Source organism: Suncus etruscus, chromosome 2, assembly GCF_024139225.1.
Source record: "Suncus etruscus isolate mSunEtr1 chromosome 2, mSunEtr1.pri.cur, whole genome shotgun sequence".
NCBI lineage: Eukaryota > Metazoa > Chordata > Mammalia > Eulipotyphla > Soricidae > Suncus > Suncus etruscus.
The window spans coordinates 56649072-56668012 of NC_064849.1; the positions used below are offsets into that span (position 1 = coordinate 56649072).

The 18941-nt window shown below is 37.2% G+C and overlaps 1 protein-coding gene across 3 annotated transcripts in view; it reads right to left on the reverse strand.

Moving 5' to 3' along the window:
- The window catches only part of ARHGAP5 (Rho GTPase activating protein 5), an 83308-nt gene that overhangs the window by 22610 nt on the left and 41757 nt on the right, over positions 1 to 18941 (reverse strand). For 2 of the 3 annotated variants that reach the window (XM_049766576.1, XM_049766575.1), the window contains exon 3: positions 5046 to 5193. In XM_049766576.1, the coding sequence (XP_049622533.1) occupies positions 5046 to 5193 (148 nt within the window). The remainder of the gene's footprint in view (positions 1 to 5045; positions 5194 to 18941) is intronic. The other variant, XM_049766577.1, reaches the window with a different exon arrangement.

The window sequence follows — 18941 nt, forward strand, 5'->3', positions numbered from 1 at the left end:
TCCATAAACAAACAAAAAAAAATGCTCAAAATGGGCAGAAGAAACTTCTGCATATCTCTAGAATCTGTTAAAAAGATCACAGATACTAGAAAAGGGAGTTGATGAAGAAATAATTTTTAATTGTACCCCTACCACCTCTCTCATACTGGTGTCAACTATAAAGGTAATACAGGTTGCAGTGTCAGAAAGCGCAATACAGATTTTATTCTCAAAGAATTGTGGCTGTGAAGTTCAACCTGTCTAGAAGCTACTAAAACTAGCAAAAGTGTTTGCCTGTTCATCACTCAACATAAATGTTAACCAAGAGGGGGAATACCTTCACAAGAATTGAATGGTATAGAATTGAATGGGAACAAAGCAACAATCAAGACTAGCAACATACAAACGGAGAAGCCTAAAATAAATAAATGTCAGAAAGGAAAGAGAAATGAGTCTTAAAGTGGTCCTATGTACTGGGGGAATTGAGATGACAACACATATGCTTAGGTCTAGAAAGCACTCAAAAAATGCTTTGTGGCAACAAATTCTAAGCTTTAAGTTCTGACTGGCAAGTCTGTCCAAAAGTGAAGAGCCAGGCAGAATTTTAAGTGGCTTGGTTAAGTGCTGAAAGAATGCCCCAGCATGTCAATCTGCAAAAGCTTGAAAAGAATTTCCCCCATTGGCTCCATAATTTAAGGAAACCATCAAAACATCAGCTAGCCACAAAGCTAATGGAACAGATATGAGTAGCTCCAAATGACAAAGGATACAGAGATTAAAAAATTTTTTAGAAAACTAGTCATGCAAGCAGCCACAACCATGCAAACCACGATAAGAGGAAATGTGATTTCCAAAGAGGTTATATTTTGATATTCAACAGGCATGAGGAAAAAATAAATCCTAAAACAGTATGGTCCCTAAAGGAAGTAATAAATGACCATGAGAAAACAAGTGATTGTACTAAGTAGACCAAGACTCTAAATAAATGTTTGTAAAATATGTAAACAACAAAATTACCTATAGAAACTAAGACGAACAAATACACAGAAATGATAAGAAATATAAATAAATATATATCAAAGAAAAATCCTGGGATAAGTGAAATTATTCAAATAAAAACTAGGGTGGTTTAACCCCAGATCTGAGGAGACAGAAGAAATTAACAGAATTAATTAACTGAGTTTATCAAATATAGGAGCCAAAAAAGATAAGAATGAAGGATAAAAAAGAACTCTTAATAGTCCAGCAAGGAAATTATTGATAACCTAATGAAAAAAAATGATAAAAGACTCAAGTGAAGACACTTCTCAAATGAATATGACCATCCTCCACTGCCAATTACATTTAAAAAATGTATAACATTAATAACTAAGGAAGTGCAAACCTGAATTTAATGAGGGATTATTTCATACCCACTAATAATGGCTTAATTGAAAAGTAAATATAATAAATGTTGGTGAAAAATGGGAGGCCCTCAAACACTGCTGGTGGGTAACAAAAGCAGCTCAAGCTTTTCAAAATAAGTTACACTCCTACACAATCCCCCTAAAGAATGCAGGTACTCAAGGGGACCTGAGCGAGAGTACTGCAGGTAGGGATTTCCTTTGCATGTGGCCAAACTGGGTTTGATCTCCAACATTCCATATGCTTCTCCTTCCTTCCAGCATGAACAGTGAAGAGCCAAGAATGACTCCTGAGCACTGCTGGGTGCTCAGGGTCTATGAGCCTTATAAAAAAGAACTCAAGTTTTCAAGTAAATACTCTAAGTATTCATAAATGTGAGAATGTTTATACTTAAATGTTAACAGAAGCACTATTAACAATACTTTCAAAGTCCATCAATAGAATACTGCTCATCCATAAAAGGAGGATAAGTGCTGAAACATGGCATCATGTGAACTAATCTCAAGAACTGTATGAGGGGTTGGAGAGATATTACTGCGGTTTAGGTGCCTATCTTGCATGCAACTCACTCTAGGTCCCAAGCACTTCCAGGAGTGATTTCCTGAGCAGAGACAGAATTAAGCCCAGAGCACCTTTAGGTACTGCCAAAACAAACAATAACACCAAAACCAAAAACCCTGTAAGCCAAATACAAAACCAAAAACATTATGATTTTTAAAAAAGCACCAAGTATTGAAAAACACTGTCATTAGTTTTGGGGCCTGGGCAATAGTACAGAAGGTAGGATGTTTGCCTTGCATGCAGCCAATCTGGATTAAATATCCAGCATCACATATGGTCCTCACAGCCCCTTCAGGAGTGATTCCTAAGTACTGAGCCTGGAATAAGTGCTGAGAATTGCCAGGTGTGGATCCCTTCCCAAAAGTCACCAATTTTTATTTTAGATATTAGAAATAGCTACAATAGATAAATCTAGACATAAAATAGATTAGTGGTTACTAGAAATTGCAAAGGCGAAAGAGCAGTGACTGACTAGTGGACATAGACAGGGTTTTTCTTAGGGGTAATAAAATTACTTATAACTACAGTTAATATCTGATAAGCCCAAATACTATGTATTAAATACCACATGTACATAAGATGAATTATATTCTGTGATCTTTTACTTAAAAAAATCTGAAAGCTCATGTGGAAAAAAAAATAAACGAAGACAGAAAAATGTATGGTCTTGGTAAGAAAGTGAGTCTACAGCAAAGTTTCCTAAACTTGCCTAGTTGCCCCTTTCAGGAAAAAAATTCTAAGCACCTCTCAGAAAATCTACTTTACAGAAACAAAAAAACAAGCACTCCCCAATTGCATCTAAAGTCACAGAATCCACCCCCAACTGGAGTTATAACCTACTCTGGGAAAAACTATGTATAGAGAAAAAAAGATAACAGAAAGAACTGCATTCCTTAGAAATGAGTCCACTGGAAGATTTAATATTTTTGGCTTCCATAAGGTAACTTTGAAACTAAACTTAATTTTTGCATGTTTTCTTGCAAAAAATTATTTTATTAAAAAGGCCTTATATCTTAGGCTATGAAATTTATAGCTGCTTATCTAGGCAATCAATATTTTAAAAGAGGACATAACTATCTTAGTTTGGGAAAAACTGGATCAATAGGAACAACAATATAAATATAATACACCTCAGTATATCACTGGAAAATGGATAAAAATAAGCAAAGGCAAAGCTAATTAAAATTTAATGTTATATGAGTGAAATGGATAAAAAGGGCATAAAAATACTTTAGTCCATAGCACTGGGGAAAGAAACACATTATCAGAAAAAGGAAAATCAAGGAAAAGAAAGTAGCTTGAAGAAAGATGAATTTAAACAAATCCAAGTTATCATCCAGGCAGAAAGGTTTAGTAAAGCATTCAGGAATACAGAAACACACTATAGTGGGAGAAATTAAGATCTGGGAATTTAATTACAAGCAATGGCCTGAAAACCAAAATGAAATATGCAAAATTGATATGAACACTAGTATGCTGAAATTAAAGTGTACTTAAAAGCAAAGAGATAAACAGACACAATCTGATGTGAAACAAAATTTAACATTACTTACTAAAATGCCTATCATGAATGCACATGCGCATGTCACACACACAGCACCTGATATTGTATAGCATGTAATTAAAATGGCCAGATACTTGAGTCCTAAAACAACGGCTTAAGTAAACATGCTCATGACTCTAAGTAAAATGAGATTTTCCCCTATCCTGATACTCTCATTAAACCAGATGAAGAACTGTCTTCTATGAATACTTGCAAAACTTTCCCCCTAACATTCTTTTCTTTTCTCTGTGTCCAACGAGTGGCTTGTATTCTCATTTTCATTTGTTTCCAGGTATCTCTTGATTTTCTCTCTGACCCACTGGTTGCACACTAAGGAAATAGTTCCCAGGCATTTGCACTGTTTGTTTGTGATTGTGATTAATATTTACTTTCACTACTTCATAAGCTGAGAAAGTACTTGGTATCAATTTCTACCTCCTTGACTTTGTGAAAACTATCCAAGCACATGGTCTATTTTGGAGAATGTGTCCTATATGCTCTAGAGTCTAGAGAATGAGCAATGAAATACTCAAAGAACACTGAAATTTTCATTAGAATGAAAAGTCCTTTATCTTCTAAGCCCCTCTCTTCCATTTCTTCCTTCAAAGCCAGTATTTCCTTATTGGACTTTAGTCTAGTTGATCTATTGAGAGGTGACATTGTTGATTAGCAATTATTAGCAGTTGTATTTTGCTGGAAACTCATTAAATGTAAATATGCTGAAGACTAGGAGTTCTTCCTGGTGGTAGAGCATTGCAAGTAGTAGACTCAGGTTCAACCTCTGGCATCCCTTATTGGTCCCCTGAGCCTGACAAGAGTAATTTCTGAGGCAGAGCCAGGATAATCTCCAAGGGAAGACTGGTATGGCCCCCAAACAAAACAATCAATCTCAAGACTAATACCTTTAAGTTAGTGCTGCCGAAGTCACACCATAAGTTAGTTGTCTTTCATATACTAATAAGAATTACTATGAGGGGCTGGAGTGATAGGCATAGGAGTAGGGCATTTGCCTTGCATGCGGTTGACCCAGGACAGAGCCAAGTTCGATCCCGTGTCCCATATAGTGTCTCAAGCCAGGACTATTTCTGAGCGCACAGCCAGGAGTAACCCCTGAGCACCACCAGGTGTGGCCCCCCCAAAAAAACCAAAATAGAAAAAAAAAAAAAGGAATTATTATAAATTTTATAAGAAGAATTCATATGAAGGATGGGAACTAAGTAGTATTAAGACATAAAAGTAAAAACTTTTGAATTACTCATTTAAATAATATTCTTTATTTAACAGGAGTAATTTAATAACCAAGTTTTTCCTTATTCCAGAAAAAACTTTAAACTTTTGTTATCAACTAGCCATTTCAGTATCATTACCAGTAAACAACAAATTTCTTTAATATCTGATTAATGCTTGAAGTAACACTTAAGACAACTGCAATTCTAATCATTAGAATTATGTATCTTTTTAAAAATTGAGCTGTAATGAATCATGAACATGACCAACAGATGATGTAAGAAAAAATAAAACTTTAAGTCAAACCTCTTTCAATGATGCCTCTACCTACCTGTATCTTCAATAAATTCCACACATTTTTCAACAAATAGTGGTATAGGTCTTTCAGCTGTAACCAGATCCTGGAGGGGCATCCCAAAGTAATTACTTTCCCAATTTCTACGTGTTGGTGGATTGAAGTTCTTAGTTTTCTTTTTCTGCTGTAAAACAACATTCATATTAAAAAATATAATCCTCCCAGAGTAAATGACTAAGATTTCTATTGAAAAACATTAGTATTAAGCCATAAATACCTTTTTGTATAAAATATTTAAAAAGTATATACAAATTAGATGTTCATCACTATGAGAAAACCAGTAAATAAACTGCTGGAAGAATCAACTTAAGCAATCTTAAAATACAAGCGAGCAGAGCAAAAATGTCAGATAATGGACATATAACTGAAAAATAAGTAAAATGAGATTGAAAACTTTCTTTCTGAATGTTGACTCAAAAAAAAAATTAGGCATTGAGCAAAATTGGTCAAGTCAGAATCTTCAAAGAGTCTATAAATCATAATAAAAATCTTTCTTTAATTTTAAGTTGCTCAACCTAGCAAATTTAAGCCCAGGAAATCTACTCCTAAGCCCTTATTTACTATCACTCTCTGACAATTCAGAGCATATACAACTCTACTATGTACCAGATTACATACAATATAGCTAGGTGTCTATAATGTTGCTAACAAGAAATGTCTGTTCAAGATTTAATCTAGGATTAGGATGATGACTCTAAAAGCTGGAGCACAAACTCAGGATTTAATCCCCAGGATAGTCCCTAATAACAAAAAAATAGGCCACTATGTAGCATGGATCCTTTTTGGGAAATAGGAATTGAGGGTCACCTAGTGGTGCCATGGTGCTGAGAAATGAACTGGAGTTGGCCACATGCTAAATCCTTATACTCATATCCTTAATCCTTAAATGATCCTTCAAACTTTATCATTATCAAAACAGAACAGGGGAAAGGAATGGAAAGGAGACCAGTAATTTCAAAGCCGAGTAGGGGGACAGAGTTGGTTTTGTTCTCAGAAGCACTCAGGGGCTTTTAAATTGTCAAGTACAACTTTGTTCATCATTTGGTAAGTGAAAACTGGGAACAAAAATAAATTGCTTAGGCAATACAGTATTGGAAGAATCCACATCTGAAGGTAGATTAATAAAAATAAAGTCCAGACTCTTCTCCACCTCTATAGAAGCCTATTTTCAGTTCTTGAGCACATTACTCTCTCCTTTTCTTATCCTTATCTTCTCCTTCCCTTTTCTTCAGTACCTTCAAATAAAGCCCGTTTTTACCTTTTTTTTCTTTTTCTTTCTTTTTTTTTCAAAAAGCCTAAACTGGTGGGAACAACAGTAACTTAAATATAAAAAGATCTTAAGTGTCAGGGATGTGGCTTTGGTGGTAGTGTGGAGACTCTGGGTTCAATTCCTAGCATCACAAAAACCAAACCCCCCAAAAAACCACCAAGATCTTAACAGTCTGCAAAGTTACCTGAAGAAATCTTTTTAATAATGTCCTTTAGAAGCCCAAATGTAAGTTAGGTGGCTTAGATATCATTCCATCTTTACCCCATCTAGGGTCCTGGACAGTAAAATGTAAACTTTATGTAGAAAACCCTCGATACTTCATTTAAAAAAGAGGGTTGGGAGCAGTAAAGGTAAGGAAATAAGATATTCTGTGGCTTATGCTCAGGGAACAAACCCCACAGTCCACAAAGTTGCAAGAACAGCTTAAATTTGTAGTTACACTAAAATTAGTAATATAATGTAATGAAAGACTAAGTAAGTCACTACTGGGGGGGCACCAGGGACCAAATGGGGCCCCAGGGGTGAAAGAACTATGTGGGAGGAAGATAATATATAGAAAAAATGTTGACAAATTCTCAGCTGTCACAATATAAACAATAATCCTGCTTCGTGACTCATAAGAAATACCAAGCCAAGACAATGAAACTCATAGCTACACACTAGTCTCTGGGTTGAAAAAACGCTGTGGCTCCCTTGGAAGCGGGTAAAGGGCAGGATAAGTTCCTGCCCTGAGAAAGTCCCATCAGTCACACCAAATACTGTACCTTACAGTAACGGCCACACAAAAGGCCCATAATTCATCTATGTAGATGCCAAGCAGATGAAACTCCTATTTCTGGGGATGAAAACTCTGGACTCTTCTTGAAACAGGGTGGTGGTGGGGGTGGTGGTCGGTTTCACTACCATGATCACATACTGCCAGAGCCTCAGCATCCATATCCCCCCCCCCCCCCCCGCAGCTGCCAACTAAACAATGGCTAAACAATGGCTCAACTTCACAGATTTACAACTAATCAAGGAGGAAATAGCAAGCCAAGCCAACATATAGTCATACTGGTCTTCAGGTTGAAACCTCTAGACCAGCCTTGTGAATGGATTGGACAGAGAATGGCCCCAGTTCTACAGATCTTAGAGCTCCTGATGCATTCTACAGTTAAAAACACCTCCAAATACCAAAGTACTGATAACCCAGTAAAAGCACAGCAAATGAGATAGCCTAGAAGCCAACCAAGTGCAATAAATAACACAAAACACTCACTAGCATTAAATAGCTCAATAAACCCTGAATGACTTTAAAAACTTCAAATAGCAATGTGACATAACATTTTCGCAAATTTCCTTTTACTGAGCTATTTTCTGATGTCAATTTTTGTAACAAGCAAAGGAAAATATAATTATTTTGTGCCTACTAAGGGACTAAGGCTTGGATGGGTGAGTGGGAAACTCATGATAATGATGGTGGTGGGATTGTTGCTGGAGCTCTGATGCCCAAAACAATTGTATTATGAACAATTTGAAAATCATGGGTTTAAATTAAAAAAATAATCCAACAACAACCCAAAAACAAAGTAACTGGCTTAAGAAAAGGAACTTCTGGGGACTCTAAATGAGTTCTTTACTAACATGCTCTGAGATAGTAAAAGGTTCCATAAAGTTATTTAAACATTGTATACAATCACAAATCCTTGACATACATTTTCATGAGACAAATTACTCAACATAAATTATGCCTATAATCAATCCAGTCTATCTTCTGATCTGACTCATTCAATCTTTCCTATAGTAACTAAGAATCTGTATACATCAAACCCTCCACTCCATACTCTGAAAAGCATGTAAATTCTTGCCCCCCTTTTTTCTTCTGAGCTACCCCTTTTCTCCTTTTTCCCCCTATAGCATCTATTTGTCTCTCTACTGAGGGAAAAATATGTTCTTATGAACATATAAAATACTCTCTAACATCTCTTTATCTTTAAAATAAAAACCTTTTCTGATTCCACAGACTTCAAATTACTATAATTCTTGTAGAAATCTATATCTACTATTTTCTACTTTTTACAGCCCAGTCACTCTTCAACATATTTTCATTTGGCTTTTTGTTCCATTTTTCAAATGGCTTGTGAGGGTCAAATCATGGAAGGAAGGAAGGAAGGAAGGAAGGAAGGAAGGAAGGAAGGAAGGAAGGAAGGAAGGAAGGAAGGAAGGAAGGAAGGGAGGGAGGGAGGGAGGGAGGGAGGGAGGGAGGGAGGGAGAGAAAGAAAGAAGAAAAAAGAAAGAGAGAAAGAAAGAAAGAGAGAAAGAGAGAGAGAAAGAGAGAAAGAAAGAAAGAAAGAAAGAAAGAAAGAAAGAAAGAAAGAAAGAAAGAAAGAAAGAAAGAAAGAAAGAAAGAAAGAAAGAAAGAAAGAAAGGAAGGAAAGAGAGAGAGAGAGAGAGAAAGAAAGAAAGAAAGAAAGAAAGAAAGAAAGAAAGAAAGAAAGAAAGAAAGAAAGAAAGAGAGAGAGAGAGAGAAAGAAAGAAAGAAAGAAAGAAAGAAAGAAAGAAAGAAAGAAAGAAAGAAAGAAAGAAAGAGAGAGAGAGAGAGAGAGAAAGAAAGAAAGAAAGAAAGAAAGAAAGAAAGAAAGAAAGAAAGAAAGAAAGAAAGAAAGAAAGAAAGAAAGAAAGAAAGAAAGAAAGAAAGAAAGAAAGAAAGAAAGAAAGAAAGAAAGAAAGAAAGAAAGAAAGAAAGAAAATCTTCCACGGTTGAATGAAGAGGATGTAGCCTATCTAAACACCCCCATCACTATTGAGGAAATTAAGACAGTAATCAAATGTCTGCCCAAAAACAAATTCCCAGGCCCAGATGGATTTACTAATGAATTCTTTCAAACCTTTCAAGAGGAACTTCTACCAATCCTGGCAAGACTCTTTCATGAAATCAAAAAAAAACAGGACACTTCCAAATAGCTTTTATGAAGCCAACATCACCTTGATACCTAAACCAGACAGAGATGCTACCAAAAAAGAAAATTACAGACCAATATCGCTGATGAATACAGATGCAAAGATCCTCAACAAAATCCTGGCAAATAGGATTCAATGCCTCATTAAGAAGACCATCCACTATGATCAAGTAGGTTTCATCCCAGGAATGCAAGGCTGGTTTAACATCCGTAAATCTATCAACACAATACACATCAACATCAAGAAAAATAGAAATCACATGATCATATCAATAGACGCAGAGAACGCATTTGATAAGGTCCAACACCCATTCTTGATCAAAACTCTCAGCAAGATGGGAATGGAAGGAACCTTTCTCAATATAGTTAAGGCCATCTACCACAAGCCAGTGGCAAATATTGTCCTCAATGGAGAAAAACTGAAAGCCTTTCCTCTAAATTCTGACAGACAAGGCTGTCCACTCTCACCACTCCTATTCAACATAGCACTGGAAGTACTCGTATAGTGATTAGGCAAGAAAAAGATATCAAGGGAATCCAGATAGGAAAGGAAGAAGTCAAGCTCTCGCTGTTTGCAGATGACATGATATTCTACTTAGAAAACCCTAAAGTCTCTACGAAAAAGCTTCTAGAAACAATAGACTCATATAGCAAGGTGGCAGGCTACAAAATTAACACACAAAAATCAATGGCCTTTATATACACCAATTAGTAATAAGGAAGAAATGGACATTAAGCAAACAACCCCATTCACAATAGTGCCACACAAACTCAAATATCTTGGGATCAACTTGACTAAAAATGTGAAGGACCTATACAAAGAAAATTATAAAACTGCTCCAAGAAATAAGAGACGACATGCGGAAAATGAAGTACATACCCTGCTCATGGATTGGCAGGATTAACATCATTAAAATGGCAATACCCCCCCCAAAGCACTGTACAGATTTAATGCGATCCCTCTAAAGATACCCATGACATTCTTCAAAGAAGTGGATCAGGCACTTTTGAAATTCGTTTGGAAAAATAAATACCCTAGAATAGCTAAAGCAATCATTGGGAAAAAGAATATGGGAGGAATTACTTTCCCCAACTTTAAACTGTACTACAAAGCAATAGTTATCAAAACAGCATGGTATTGGAATAAAGACAGGCCCTCAGATCAGTGGAATAGGCTTGAATATTCAGAGAATGTTCTCCAGACATACAATCACCTAATTTTTGATAAAGGAGCAAGAAATCCTAAATGGAGCAGGGAAAGCCTCTTCAACAAGTGGTGTTGGCACAACTGGCTAGCCACCTGCAAAAAATTGAACTTAGACCCCCAGCTAACATCATGTACGAAGCTTAAATCCAAATGGATGAAAGACCTCGACATCAGACCCGAAACCATAAGAGATATAGAATAACACGTTGGCAAAACATCCAGGACATTGAGACTAAAGGCATCTTCAAAGAGGAAACTGCACTCTCCAAGCAAGTGAAAGCAGAGATTAACAGATGGGAATATATTAAGCTGAGAAGCTTCTGCACCTCAAAAGAAATAGGGCCCAGGATACAAGAGCCCCCCACTGAGTGGGAGAAACTATTCACCCAATACCCATCAGACAAGGGGCTAATCTCCAAAATATACAAGGCACTGACAGAAATTTACAAGAAAAAAAAACATCTAATCCCATCAAAAAATGGGGAGAAGAAATGGACAGACACTTTGACAAAGAAGAAATAAAAATGGCCAAAAGACACATGAAAAAATGCTCCACATCACTAATCATCAGGGAGATGTAAATCAAAACTACTATGAGGTACCACCTCACACCCCAGAGATTGGTACACATCACAACGAATGAGAACAAGCAGTGTTGGCGGGGATGTGGAGAGAAAGGAACTCTTATCCACTGCTGGTGGGAATGCCGTCTAGTTCAACCTTTATGGAAAGCGATATGGAGATTCCTCCAAAAACTTGAAATCGAGCTCCCATATGACCCAGCTATACCACTTCTAGGAATATAACCTAGGAACTTAAAAATACAATACAAAAATCCCTTCCTTGCACCTATATTCATTGCAGCACTATTTACCATAGCAAGACTCTGGAAACAACCAAGATGCCCTTCAACAGATGAATGGCTAAAGAAACTGTGGTACATATACACAATGGAATATTATGCAGCTGTCAGGAGAGATGAACTCATAAAATTTTTCTATATATGGATGTACGTGGAATCTATCATGCTGAGGGAAATAAGTCAGAGAGAGAGAGAGAGAAAGACGCAAAATGGTTTCACTCATCTATGGGTTTTAAGAAAAATGAAAGACATTCTTGCAATAATAACTTTCAGACACAAAAGAGAAAAGAGCTGGAAGTTCCAGCTCATCTCATGAATTTCACCACAAACAGGGATGCGTTTAGTTAGAGAAATAACTACATTGTGTACTATCCTAATAATGAGAATGTACGAGGGAAATAGAAAGCTTGTCTAGAGTACAGGCAAGGATTGGGTGGGGAGGAGGGAGATTTGGGACATTGGTGATGGGAATGTTGGCAGTAGTGATGGGTGGTGTTCTTTACATGGCTGAAACCCAAACACAATCATGTATGTAATAAAGTTGTTTAAATAAAAAAAAAGAGGAAAATGGGACACTGATGGCAGGATATGTACACTGATGATTAGTATTGTATATTGTATAACTGAAACTCAATTATGAACAAAGTCAGCCTTGGGGCTTCTGCAGTAGATGAACAACTTACAGCCAAATTAAATCAGAATACAAATTTTTTAAAATGATTATCTAATTGCAGAATCTACAGTAAAGTCTATGTAAATTCATTTGTATATACGGCAATACTTTCCTTAGTATTTAAGAACGAGTACTTGGTATAAGCATAAATCATGATAGGCTATTGCAAAGAATAAAAAAAAATCAGTAAAAATAAAAGCTAGAAAACAAATAAAAATTGTTCTTAAGGAACATAATAATCAAACGTGAAGAATATTTCACTACCAATCACTTAACAGCACAAATTAGCATATGATTAAGAGTCAAAATAATGTAAGGCTTAAAACTGAGAATTCAAGATACTATAAAGAAAGAAAATGAGATCAGAGTCATTTCAAGAATTTACACACTAAGTCTATAAATCATCCACTCATAAGTATTTGGGTACCTATAATGTCAGCATAAATGCCCAGAAATCATTAGAAACTGACAGTTTATTGATTACTTTTATGCATAAACTTGATAGCAGCTCTAAGATAATTTATTATGTTGCATCTATATCAATGTATCTGGACTCTAAAAATGTATAGGAATAAACATTGAAATAGGAAGATCAGGGTAAAACAAAGTGCCTAAGAAAAAAGAATTCATAAAAGGCTCCAGGTAATTTTAGTGAAGATTATTCAGTTCTGTTTTAGTATTATTCTTTATAAAGCAATATAGAATACTTTGAAACTAGGATGAATAAAAGAGAGAACTTAAGTTACTATAGGGGCCAGCGCAACAGCACAGTAATAGGGTGTTTGTCTTGCACGCAGCTGACTCAGGACAGACCTCAGTTCAATCCACCACGTCACATATGGTCACCCAAGCCAGAAAGTGATTTCTGAGCACATAGCCAGGAATAACATCAGAGCATCACTGGGTGTGGCCCCAAACCAAAAACAAACAAACAAACAAACAAAAAATCAAGTTACTATACTTCCACTATTGGTGAGGATATGAAAAAAAGGCAAAATTCTGACACTGCAGGTGGAAATTTAAAATGTACATGGGGCTGGAGAGATAGCATGGAAGTAGGGCATTAGCCTTGCATGCAGAAGGACAGCGGTTGGAATCTCGGCATCCCATATGGTCCCCTGAGCCTGCCAGGAGTGATTTCTGAGCGTAGAGTCAGAAGTAACCCCAGAGCGCTGCTGGGTATAACCCAAAAAACAAAAAACAAAATATTTAATAAATAAAATGTACATCCATCCACTCTGGAAAGTTTGGTGGTTTCACAAGACCATAAAATTACCATAAACTGTGGCTGCAGAGATAGCGTGGAGGTAAGGCATTAGCATTGCATTCAGAAGGTTGGTGGTTCAAATCCCAGCATCCCATATGGTCCCCGGAGCCTGCCTGGAGCAATTTCTGAGCATAGAGCCAGGAGTTAGCCCTGAGCGCTGCCAGGTGTGACCCAAAAACCGAAAAAAAGAAATAAAAGAAAAAAATTACCATATAAGTGAATTCTTACACATCAAACCTGGAGAAATGTGTATATAAAGTCTGTCAATAGCAACTTTAATTATAATAGTTCCCTATCTATTGTTGATGTCTTTCAACAACTTAAGAAACTGATTTTTGTTTTTGAGTCACACCAGGTTCAGCTCAGAGTTACTTCTGGCTTTGTGGTCAGACATCATGCCTGGCAGTGGAGTAATATTCAGGCCTTTTTGTGCACAAAAAAATCCATATAGGACAAAGCTTTCTACATGCCGGGAGAGTGGGAAGGCCTTTGCTTTCAACTCAGGTGTTTGTAGACATACATTAATTCATTTTGGAGAGAAACATGAAGTCCGTAAGTAAGTAATGTGGGGAGTCCTTTACTCCTATTCAAAACTTTTCATACATATAAAATTTTATTTGTAGGTCTGAGAGATCACAGAACATGGTTGGCCTTGCACATCACTGGATCAGGTTTGATCTTTCAAATCCTGTATTGTCACCCAAGCACACCAAGATTCTAAGGTGCAGAGCCAGGAGTAACCTTAGCACCATGGGATGTTTCCCCCACCAAAAAAAAAAAAAAACCAGAAAATTTAAACTGAGGAGAATGACATGTAGGGAACGTATGAAGGCCTTGTTTACTTCAAAATGTTTTCTCTGCATAAGAAAATACATACTTGGGGCCAGGAACAATAGTATAGTGGGTAGGCATTTGCCTTGCAAGTTCAATCCCTGGTACCCCATTTATACCCCAAATCTGCCTGGAGTAATTTATAAGCATAGAGCCAGGAATATTGCCTGAGTGCTGCTGGATGTGGCTTCCCAAAAACTAAAATACACACTAGAGGAAATCATATAAAAGTAGGAAGTGAAGGCCTTCACTAAATCCTCACATTATTATAAATACGAGATTCCATACTGGTGGGATCAGAGTTAAGAAGACTCCAGTTACTTGGGTGTTTGCCTTGATGTGGCTAATAGACTTTGATGTACAGCATCCCATATGGTCTCATGCACCACCAGAAGTGATTCCTGAGTGCAGAGTCAAGTGTAACTCCTGAGCATTGCCAGGTGTGGACAGAAACAAATATACTGGAGAGAAACCTTTGTCAGTATGAAAGTAATGTGTGGAGGCCTTTCCCAAATTTTCAAACCGTAATAATTGAGGATAAATTCAGTGGTGTGAAGCAATACATGTTCAGAATGGGGGAAAGGCCTTCAACACTTCCTCAGCACGCACAGATCACAGGAGAGTTCTAGAAACCTTGAGATTTAGTTAAGTTTTCACATTGGTGGCAGTAAAATGTAGCCTCTGGATGGGTTTCCACCCATGCTGCAGCCAAGCAGGTCCTCCCAGCCTTTGCATTTCACTTGTGTGTTAATAGAAAGGTATCTGAGATACAGGCACCAGCAGGATAGGGATTGGGAACCAAAGAAAAAATAGTCCATGGCATGAAACTATTAGGTCAGAGGGGAAGGGAGGAGAGTAGATCGGAGGGGAGGAGAGAGGAGGACAGGGGAGAGGAAAGGAAAGGAGAGGGAAGGAGAGGGAGAGAGGGGGGAGAGGTTGGAGGAGAAGAGGGAAGGAGAGGAGAGGGGAGGAGGGGGGCTAGGTGGGTAGAAAGGAGGGAAGGGGAGGGGAAGAAGGTAAGGGAGAAGAAAAGAAGAGGGGAGGGGAGAACAGAGGTGGGGAAGGGAGGGGAGCGGAGGGAAGGGGAAAAGGAAAGAGAGTAAAATCACTCCTGACAGGCTCAGGGGACCATACGAAATGCAAGGGATCAAACCTGGGTCTGCTGCAAGGCAAAAGCCCTACCCACTGTACTATCACTCTGGCCCCAGAAATGGATTTTTTTTCGATACTATAGAACACACAACAATAGAAAGTGAATAATTTATGCAATAATTTCATTAAATCTAAAAAAAAATAGGCTGAATAAAATGCAATCCCTGTAAGTCACATAACTGAATTACATTTATACATTCTGGCAAACAAAAAAATGGTAAACAGAAATTTGTGGTTATTAGGAGTGGAAGGGAGGAAAAAAGATGTGGGATGTGGTTATATAGGGACAACAGGAGGAATCTGCTGTTGATATAACTAGGTATTGGTTTTTTGGGTTTTTTATTTTTTTGGTTTTTAAATCACACCCAGCGGTGCTCAGGGGTTACTCCTGGCTGTGCTCAGAAATCGCTCCTGGCAGGCACAGAGGCCCATATGGGATGCTGGGATTCAAACCACCTCTGTCCTGGATCGACTGCATGCAAAGCAAACGCCCTACCACTGTGCTATCTCTCCAGTCATTGATATAATTGTTTTGTTTTCTATCTTGCCTCTAGAGGCAGATAGACAAACCCACACATCAAAGATTCTACAGAACTAAAAACATACATAAATTGACTGGCTATAGGCAAATTGGGAAACCTAAATAAGATATAAACTCCAGTTACGATTTTACAGTAAAGTTCTTTAAGATATCATCTTAGTGGGAAACTGGGTAAGAGGTATATAAATTTCTGTGCAATATTTGTTCCAATGGCATATCAATCTAAAATTATTTAGTTACACTCTATGCTATTTGCACAATAAAACGATTGCCTAGTGACACTTTGCAAAATGTATCCTAGAAACCCCAATGTTAAGTGATACTAGACTACAATGACCTCAACTAAGCTGGGGACAATAAATCGGAAGCAAACAAGTTCTACAGCAAATGAAAAGATGAGCCAAATAGAAAAAACAGCAATAGCATCAGCTATCTTTGAACGACAGTTCCTTTTCTGGAAAATATATATTTTTACCCAACACAGGGAGAATAGAAAAGTAAAAGCTATAACCGGTGAGGAAAAACTTTCCTTCTCTAATGTGAAGGTACAAGCATGCATCTTATTACTAATTTCCAGAAATTCCACAGGAATTTCAGGTTTCTTAACATCATGGATATTTTGATTGCATAATCCTCTGTTGTAGGTTAAAGGATGTGAAATCTAAGATGTGTTCCAATATCTATATCCTCACATCAGAAGCAACCAGTCATGAGAATCAAAAATGTCTACAGAAACTTGGAAATTTAAATATAATATAAACTCCAGATGCCCCCTGAAAGACAAAATTGATCCTGCGGAGAACCACTATGCTTTAAAAAATGACCAGGAGAAGCAAGGACTTCAAGCAAGGACAGCAGACTGGAACAAATGCTTTGAATGCAGGAAGAATGATTTAATACTAATCACCAGGGTAGGTGACAACCCCCTCTCCAAACACTGAGAGTTGAGTATCTTCAAATAGAGGAAAACAGAAAAGCCCCAAATTGGGAAACAGCTACAGATATCTGAGGGTTAAATCTAAAATATAAAATTTAGGGGCCGGAGTGGTAGTGCAAGTGGTAATGCGTCTGCCTTGCGTGTGCTAGCCTAGGACAAACCTGGTTTAATCCCCTGGCGTCCCATATGGTCCCCGAGCCAGGAGCAATTTTTGAGCACATAGCCAGAAGTAACCTGAGTACCACTGGGTGTGGCCAAAAAACCAAAACTAAAAAATAAGATTTATATAATTCAAGAATAATAAAATACCAGTGTTAGGATATGCAAAACTGAGTATAATCCTAATTGCTATTAAAGTTTTTTATGTTGTAAGAAAAGTTATTGAATTACAAGGCAATACTGGAGGGCGCTTGTCTTGCAGGAGGCAGACTTGATTGCTGGTACCAAGTAGTCATTCCAAGCCCACAAGGAATGCATGATCTCTTAGTGTAAAGCCACAAGTAAGCCACTGAGCACCTCTGGGTGTGGCCTCCAAACCCAAACAAACCAAAACCAAAACTACAAAGCAATGTAACTATTATATAGTGATTAGATGAGAAGAGTATTATACAAGTATATACAAAGCACTGTACTATAATATAAAACATGAATGTGAGAAAAATGTTTATTTGGAGCCAAGACTCAATAAAAATTTACGGGGAGGGAGAGAAGGGGAGACGGAGAGGAGTGAGGGGGGAGAGGGAGAGGAGAGAAGGGGAGAGGGAAAGGAGAGAGAGAGAGAGAGAGAGAGAGAGAGAGAGAGAGAGAGAGAGAGAGAGAGAGAGAGAGAGACCCAAGCATCAAATGGTACAACCCCAAAACAAACTCCCAAACACAAAGTCTTATAAGAGGTATACATGTTGGCTGAGAATCCAAACACTTAGGAAATCAGGGAGGCTGTAAAGGGTATTTAATAGACAGCATTAAAAATAACATTAAGTATAAAAGAGACAAGAGAATAAACATGTGGTTTAAACTATTGCATATAGTAATCAGACAAACTGGTTCTAGTGCTAATTCAAGTCTGAGATGACATATCCCTGTAAAATATTTCAACATAGGGCCAAAGCGATAGCACAGCAAATAGGGCATTTGCCTTGCACACGGTGGACCAGGCTCATTCCTTGGCATCCCATATGGTTCCTGAGCCTGCCCACATAATAATGCCTGGGTGCTGACAGATGTGGCCCCAAAACAAAACAAACAACAACAAAAAATCAACATGTACTATCCACCTGGAAAATATTTTATTAATGCCATTACAACTTCACTAGTAACAACAAATCTGGAGTCACTTGGGACTTCTCTCATTTGGAGAGTTCTAAGAAAAGTAAAGTGTCTAATGCATGGATTACTTCACAACATTCCCAAACATACACATAACTTAAAGTGTTCTCAAACAAAAATAAGCTTAAATTCAGTATTTAATTCTTAAAGCTGTCGTTTTCCCCATCATTTGGTAGGTACCCTATTATTTAAAAGGCTACATTACAACATCAGGAATAATAATAAGAAATAATAAAAGAAAAGTTAAGTAACTCTCCTTCAGTATTCATATCAACCAATATTCTCAAGTAGTCCACATTTTACAAAGTATAAGATCCTAAAGAACTCAGTAAAATGTTTATATCTTTTTTCAGAGATAATACTCAAGCCTTTCCTAAGATTTTCAAAGGCTAAAATTTCTAAAAAAAAAAAAAAAAAAAAAAAAAAACCTAAAAAATGAGTGCTTTATACAAACTATGCAAGTTGTATCTTTATTGAACAATAAAATATAACCAAAGATCACTCTTGTCAAACCCATTTATTTAGTACTAAGAAATACTAGCACTATTATTTTTTCTTCTGCTGGGTTTTTGTAAACAGCCACAGATTAAGACTTACTGAGCTGAGATAAGAAAACATTACAAGCTATAAAGGCTAAAGATAGGAAGAAGTCAAGTAAGTCTTGGATATAGCCCACCACAATCTGATCCGCCATACTGAATTTATATGGTCCCAAAAACGCCTTAGGGACTTACTCCTGAGCACAAGAGCTTGGAAATAGTCCATAAGCAACCCTGACGTAGCCAAAACCCTACCTCCACTCAAAAAATAAAACAAGCATTATACCTAGAGAGTGTACATGTGTTAAGGCACAAGTTTTGCATTCAA